A 7,626-nucleotide genomic window follows, 5' to 3' on the forward strand; every position below is an offset into this window, starting at 1 on the left:
TACAACAGTTCAGTAAGTAAGAAGTTAATATTGTGTCAACGAAAATATAAAGGCAAAGCAGAACTGTTCGTCTCCGAGCAACACACAGCGGCATTTCATTTCTTAATGCACGTTTTGAACGAATCGGGTGAATTATAGGAGTGTTGAACCATTGGCTGTAGGCGTGATGGATTTGAAGCAGCGCTGCACAGACCTATCGGTGAATGACATCAAGTACCGCGAAAGCGATTCAAAAGCATAAGGAGCCATCTGCTCTCTATAGCTCTTGCGGTACTTTGATGTCCACACCGATCGATTTGATGGTGATGATCCGCTTCAAGTCAAACAAGCCTAATGATTCAATGGACCATTCATAAAGAACCATTTACTACTCTCCTGATTGAATCAGCCATTTGAACGAATCAAATGAATGAATACATGACTCTGACTTAATCATTAAGACACTTACCACCACCTACTGGCAGTTTTAGTTTATTAGTTAGAGTATCATTTCATTAAAGGGGTCATATGATGCGATTTCAATTTTTCCTTTCTCTTTGGAGTGTTACAAGCTCTTGGTGCATAAAGAAGATCTGTAAAGTTGCAAAGACTAAAGTCTCAAATCCAAAGAGATATTCTTTATAAAAGTTAAGAGTCAACCACGCCTACCTAAAACGGCTCGTTCTAACATGCCCCCACGTCTACGTCACGATGTGGGAAGATTTGCATAACACCGCCCAAATGTTCACGCAAAGAAAGAAGGAGTAACTTTTATTCTCGCTGTAGTATTAAACCATATAAAACGCCGCCATGTCATGGAGACACTGTGTGGTTTGCTGCGAAAGAAAAAGTACTTTGTTTGGCCTTCCAAAAGAGGACGATATCCGCTTCGTCATCCCTAGAGCTGATCCGTGCTGGTCGCGGAGGAAATACATCAACTTAGTGCTGTGGATCACCGGCACATTTTATGGAGGACTGTTTAACGGCGCAATGCAACGCAACGTGTAAAAAGACAGTATAAGTCATTATAATACATAATTATGTCCCCACTGGATGCAACGCAACGCGTAAAAAGACTGTATAAGTCATTATAATCAGTAATTATTATTACTGGATGCAACAAATGCCTCGTTTGTAATTGGTTTTATTGGTGTTGTCTCATCGCGCCGGGACACTTTATCACAGTATGGTAAGAGGCATAACATTTCCGTCACACGCTTGAGGTATTCAGCCAATCACAACGCACTGGATAGCTGGCCAATCAGAGCATACCTCGCTTTTCAGAACGATGAGCTTTGTAAAAATCAACGCGTTTCAGAAAGGCGGGGCATAGAGGAGAAATAATAATGTACAGTATGTGGAAAATAATGTTTTTTTAACCTTAAACCGCATAAACACATTTCATTACACCAAATACACAAAATAATGTTCTTTTTAGCAACGTCATATGACCCCTTTAAAGAAATAATTTCATATTTCCATAGTAATAATGATAAAATTTATAAAATTAATTATTAAAGGTATAGTTCACCCACCCAAAAATGACAATTGTGTCATCATTTACTCACACTCATGGTCCAAAAGAGTATATGTAATAAATTTTATCAAACAAAATATTTCTTGCTGAAGCTACTTTTTGTAATGTCTGTTTGATGCTTTACACAACAGTGACTTTAAATGATCTTTTCGGAGTAATTACTCATGTAATTAATTAGATAAAAAAAATTTAATCGCTTACCAGCCCTAATAAATAACTATTTTCATTTTTGAGTAGACTGTCACTTTAAGAATGCATTTAAGAATGTTGAAACATGTTTCTAATTAGGGCTGTGCAATTAATCGCATGCGATTGTCATGCGCATCTCGTCAGTAAAGCCGGTCCCGTGATTAGTAGTAAATCGCCATCACCTGCTTTCAGATGGAGCGGCATGCACTACACAGAGCCGTAGTTCACTGACAATTAGGCAATATCGCGTTCATAATCGCAGATGAATCGCATTCAATTATGAACGCGATATCGCCTAGCTTGTCAGTGAACTACGGCTCTGTGTATTAAATGCCGCGCCATCTGAAAGCAGGTGATGGAGATTTACTACTAACCACGGGACCGGCTTTACTGACGAGATGCGCATGACAATCGCATGCGATTAATTGCACAGCCCTATTTCTAATGATAGTGTTTTTTTGCAGGTTCTGTATAATGGCTTCACCGGCCGTAAGCTCACCTCTCAGATCTTCATCGGACCCACATACTACCAGCGTCTGAAGCACATGGTGGATGATAAGATCCACTCCAGAGCCCGTGGTCCGGTCCAGATCCTCAACAGACAGCCCATGGAGGGTAGATCACGGTGAGACAGCACTATAATACTTGGGAGTTTTTTTTCATGCATAATATATAAAATCACCTATCAGATCTTAATACTGTTTTTTTTTTGTTTTTTTTTCTCCCTACAGTGATGGTGGGCTGCGTTTTGGAGAGATGGAACGTGACTGTCAAATTGCTCACGGTGCTGCTCAGTTCCTAAAAGAGAGGCTTTTTGAGGCCTCTGACCCGTACCAGGTCCACGTCTGCAATCTATGTGGCCTCATGGCCATCGCAAACACGCGCACACACACCTATGAGTGCAGGGGCTGCCGCAACAAGACACAGGTGAGCAAGCACTGATATCCTGACTGGATCAGGTGGTCATTAAAGACAACATGGCATGAAATTTCACACTATCAGTTTTCTAAATGCATGTTATTGATCTTATTATGATCGATTCATCCAGTTTATGGATGCAATAAGGGATGGTTGTTGGTTCAGTTCCCACAAGGAGCAAGTAATGACCTATTACCTTAAAGGGTCTAGTGAGCATATTATAGAACTTGTTTTGGATTATTTAAGATGATAAAATGGGCTCTTTCATGACTCTTTCCATCCTCTGCTCTGCTCTTTCAGATCTCTTTGGTGAGGATGCCGTATGCCTGTAAGCTCTTATTCCAGGAGCTGATGTCTATGAGCATTGCCCCACGGATGATGACCAGCTAAACAACACACAAGATGAATGACGGAAAACAGGATATACAGAATAATGGAAAAAATTATAGGGAAAATGATTTTGAATGGATCCCAACAGCACTTCCTGCAGTAACTACTGGGCTTGTGAACTTCTACAGTTTTTGTTGTTTTTCAAGTGTTATTGTTCTGGAACAGATGTTTTGGCTGTTTAACCCAGAATAAAATAAAGTTTCCTTTTAAAAAAAAAAAAAAGTGATCATGACGACATTTTTCTGCACAGACAACACACTGCATGCCTCTTCAAGTACTTGAAGCTTTATTCATTAGTGTTATACAAATATCAAAACATATAAACAGATGCATTAGATGCTCAGACTTTGAGGACAACACTTAATTCTACTGTAATTTGGGAAGCAACGGAAAGAGTTAATTCTTAACACCCAGAAAATTTAACTAAACCTCTGAACTACACTAGTTGTGACTTGTCATGGAATTAAATTTTTTTTTTTTTTAAAGTATTTTTGTTGGCTTGCTTTCACATGTCAATACACATGGCCTGCAAGGCAAAGTTGAAAAAAAAAAAACATATCTTTTTTCAAAAACACTTCAAAAATCAGATTTTTTTTATATTTAGAAATTAATCAAATCTAGTTGGATATAATGTAACATTTACTCATGGATCATGGTTCTCAATTAAATATGATTTTTGGTCCATCATACTAAAACATCTGAGAAACCCTGATTTAGATGAAGTAGTCTTACCCTCGGTTTCACAGACAAGGCTTAAGCCTAGTCCCAGACTAAAATGTAAGTATGAGCTGTGTCAACTGAAAGAAACTTGCACTTACTGATCTTAAAATATATCAGTGCCTTTGTTTTGTCTCAAGATGCACACCAGTAATGTGTTTTCTGGCATGTTTATGAAAAATTACTAATTGAACTATGGCCTAATCCTGGTTTAGTCTAAGCCCTGTCTGTAAAACCAGGCCTTAAAGTTTTAACTGAACCTTGGAGGAACAGCATCTAAGTCTTAGAAATTGTGCAAAAAGTAGTTGACGCTTAAAATAATTGTTTTTTCAGCACCATAGACGTCAACCAAAAGAAAAGAAAACTAAAGGAATGAGTACAATTTGTATAATCAAAAACATCTTGAAAAATAAAGAGAAGCAAAACATGCATATGATAACTGGAGAAGAGATATTTGAGTGCCTTCACATGCATGCAAGTGTAATTGATATTATGTGCAGTATGAAGTGTGCGTGCCTGAATGTTTGTGTCCTTGGGTATGAATGCGTGTATCTCTTCAAAAATCAATATGATGGTTGTCTTAGTTGGCACTTTACAGTATCGAAGTTGTTCTGCAGGCAGACACATTGTAGAGTGAGGTAAAGTGTAGGAATGGAGAAATGTTGGGGTCTGGGTTTTTGTGAGTGTCTCTGAACTTCTATAGAATAAAGTGTCCATGTGTGAGTTTGTGGTTCAGGCGGAGTGCGTGAGCAGTGATTGCGCTAGATGCTTGTCATCAGTGCACAGGAGTAGTGTTTCAACATCTCAGTCGGAGGCTACGTCCTCTTACAGCTCATCATCCTTCCCTGCATACAAACAGACAAGAGGCACCAATGACAATGAAGTCTTAGTTTTCTAGTTAGCTGAAAAAAAAAGAATACTGTGTTATACAGCCAAACAGGTAGGTAATTGGCATTACATTTATAACTCACCTAAAAACTAAAATTCTGCTCCAAGATCACAATAAAAGCAGTTCATATAACTTGTTTGTTGTATTCAAAATCTTATGTGCGAGGAACAGATTGAGATTTAAAGGGATAGTTCATCCAATAATGAATATTCTGTCATCATTTACTCACAATCAAGTTGTTGAGTGCAAAAGAAGATATTTTGAATAATGTTGGTAACCAAACAGTTAATGGTAGCCATTCACTTCCATAGTGTTTTTTTTATTTTTTATTTTTATTATTATGGAAGTCAATGGATACCATCAACTGGTTGATGAAAGATGGATTTCTGTTGAAAGAAACCGGTTTGGAACAACTAAATGAAGACAGAAGAGTAAATGATGACAGAATTTATATTTTTGGGTAAATTATCCCTTTAAACAGTGTTAATTTAGTATTATTTATATAATATAGTATTTATTCATATTTTTTTTATATTTTCAGTTTTTATTTTAATTAGAGAAATTAATATTTTAATTAATGTTTAAATTAATTTGAGAATGAATGTGCTTTTATAATTTTTTTTAAATATGTGTTTATCTTTTTTCATTTCCTAAAAGAACTTACATTTTCTTTTGCTTTTTTTCTTTTAGTTTTAGTCATTTCATTAACAATTAAACATTTTAAGCTTTTTTCAGTAATAGTTTTTGCATCTTATTACAACTTGACCTTGTTTTATTTCAGTTAGTTGCCAAGGAAACATTTCAAATTTTTGCTTATATTTTATTCAAGTTTTCATTTTTTTATAGAATGTTTACATTTTATTTTGTTTCAGCTTCATTCCAATTAATGAAGTGATTTTTAATCATTTTAGCTTTAGTTAATAACACTGGACCTAAATCATTTTACACTTTAAAACATTAAAATGTAATTTGCTTCTCCATTCAGATAGAAAAAAGTGCATTTGTTCAACTATCAAATCCATGCTTATTGTATGACTTCAGTCATATGGTACTTTTTTGCAATTCTGGAAGCACTGTCATCACAGAATGATTCCAATGTTTGGAAAACAGCAGCTTGGACATTGTGCTATACAGAGAAAAAGAAAGTCATACGGGTTTGAAACAACAATGGTGAGTAAATCATGATTAGCTAGCAGGCTTTTTTTTAAAATTATTAATTCAATCTAATCTAATCTAATCTGAAATTTTAGAGCATGCCTTAGTGAAGCAAAATTTTGATCGATTGAAACCAGGGTATGTTCCTCTCAAAGTTGTTTTATGGGCTGTCAACATGCAACAGTAGAAACTTGTCACTGCAACCATCTTGCTCACAGGGAACTGTCAGGTGATGTGGGCCAAGAAAACAGCTTGGCATGATGGGACACGTCCTATACAGCATGTGCTGCACACATAAGTTTCTACTACATTCTCTACTAATGCATGTCTTTTATGTATCCTGAAGCATGAAGTAGGTGCGAATGGACTGATTTATTGTACATCAGTCAACCACCGTTCAACTGCACTCACTCACCCTTCTTGGGTGGAATGTCATTGATGGAATCCACCACGTGAATGGTGCCCACGGCCGATGCTTCGCCCTGGATGTTGCTGGCGTGACACTCGTAGGAGCCGTCCTCCTCCTTGGTAAGTGGAGATATCTGCAACAGATGGCCATCAGCCGTAGTTTTCACCCAATCTGTTCTCAATGTTTCGATAAGTGCAGAGAACTCCAAACAAATGTAACCTGAGATGAGCCTAGAGTGCTTTTAGAGCAGCGCTGCCAACAAAAAATGCTGTAACAGTTTTGCGTTGCGCAATAAATAACACTCGTAACTTGTAGCAGAAAGCTTGTAGTCGTTAAGCATGGAGATATAAACAAACGAAAGAGTGTATATTTAGTTAAAACACACTTACTAGCACCCAGCCAGTAACCTCATGCTTTTCCGGGCCTCCGCGGGTCTGGACGGCCAGGTTGTCTTTGTCTCCAGGGAGTGGAAGAGTCTTGTCTTTGCTATTATATACCTATGAGAATCACAGCAGCCATGAAGATATTTCACTTTTACACTCGATAGGTTAATTCAAAACAAATTTAAAAGCACATGATATGGCAGCCCACTACAGCTTGTTTGTTCTGTGGTGATTTTGGTTATGCATGATTAAGTTTCACCAGACTCTACAGGAAGAAACCGTTTCATTCACACAGATTAGCAAAGATTTTATTTTTTTATTTTTTCTCTAAACTATAACCACATGTGGAACCAGACACAATAGATCTTAAACTCGTAAATATTGCATTTTTGTATGCAGTTTGATAAACAGCCATCTGAAGTCCTTTGGGTGTATGAGCATTTAGGTTTGGAAATGTTTAACTAAAAACTGTTTGTAAAAATAGGGTTATATGAAAGAATTTTCTGTATTGATTTTTATCAGGTATTTCCCTGTATTTTGAATTTATTCCGTGTTTTAGGGTTAAAAGAAATGTCCATAAAATGTCCTGGCAGAAAATTACCAGTAGCCTATACTTTTCTGTTTGTCTGTGTATGTTTTTTTTAAAGTGTGAGGTGAATGGTGAGATACACATAAGCATATTACTGAAGTTACAGAAAGGCTATGAAAATGCTTCTATTTTGCCTTTGGATATTATGTTATCTGCATATCAATTTGAGGCTTTGAATTTGGCGGAAATGTCATTGTTTTAAAGAAATGTTAAATTTATGTTTGTAGAGTGAGTGTTGCACTTTTTCCTAGAGCTGAGTATCAATTTGAGTGAAACATTTTTATTTTAAAGTGCCCTTATTATGGATTTTTGAAAATTACCTTTCATGCAGTGTGTAGCACAGTTCTAAGTGAATGAAAACATCCTGCAAAGTTTTAAATCTGAAAGTGCACCGTGTATAATGTTATTGTCTCTCAAAAGAAAAGTGGACTCTGAATCATTGAAACAAGTCGTTTTTAAAACGAATCCCAA

The 7,626-nt window shown here is 36.6% G+C and overlaps 2 protein-coding genes across 2 annotated transcripts in view; one reads left to right on the plus strand and one right to left on the minus strand.

The window, feature by feature from the left end:
• The window catches only part of LOC107750329 (DNA-directed RNA polymerase II subunit RPB2-like), a 15,776-nt gene extending 12,707 nt beyond the window's left edge, over positions 1–3,069 (plus strand). The window contains exons 23-25 of the mRNA XM_016565672.1: positions 2,170–2,330; positions 2,437–2,632; positions 2,924–3,069. Of these exons, the coding sequence (XP_016421158.1) occupies positions 2,170–2,330; positions 2,437–2,632; positions 2,924–3,013 (447 nt within the window). The 3' untranslated portion in view covers positions 3,014–3,069. The remainder of the gene's footprint in view (positions 1–2,169; positions 2,331–2,436; positions 2,633–2,923) is intronic.
• An 825-nt stretch (positions 3,070–3,894) lies between these two features.
• The window catches only part of LOC107750333 (insulin-like growth factor-binding protein 7), a 9,231-nt gene continuing 5,499 nt past the window's right edge, over positions 3,895–7,626 (minus strand). Inside the window, exons 3-5 of the mRNA XM_016565676.1 lie at positions 6,573–6,680; positions 6,190–6,316; positions 3,895–4,575 (exon numbers count right to left, since the gene is read on the minus strand). Of these exons, the coding sequence (XP_016421162.1) occupies positions 4,556–4,575; positions 6,190–6,316; positions 6,573–6,680 (255 nt within the window). The 3' untranslated portion in view covers positions 3,895–4,555. The remainder of the gene's footprint in view (positions 4,576–6,189; positions 6,317–6,572; positions 6,681–7,626) is intronic.

Source organism: Sinocyclocheilus rhinocerous, unplaced genomic scaffold, assembly GCF_001515625.1.
Source record: "Sinocyclocheilus rhinocerous isolate Xijiao unplaced genomic scaffold, SAMN03320098_v1.1 scaffold1053, whole genome shotgun sequence".
Lineage (NCBI taxonomy): Eukaryota > Metazoa > Chordata > Actinopteri > Cypriniformes > Cyprinidae > Sinocyclocheilus > Sinocyclocheilus rhinocerous.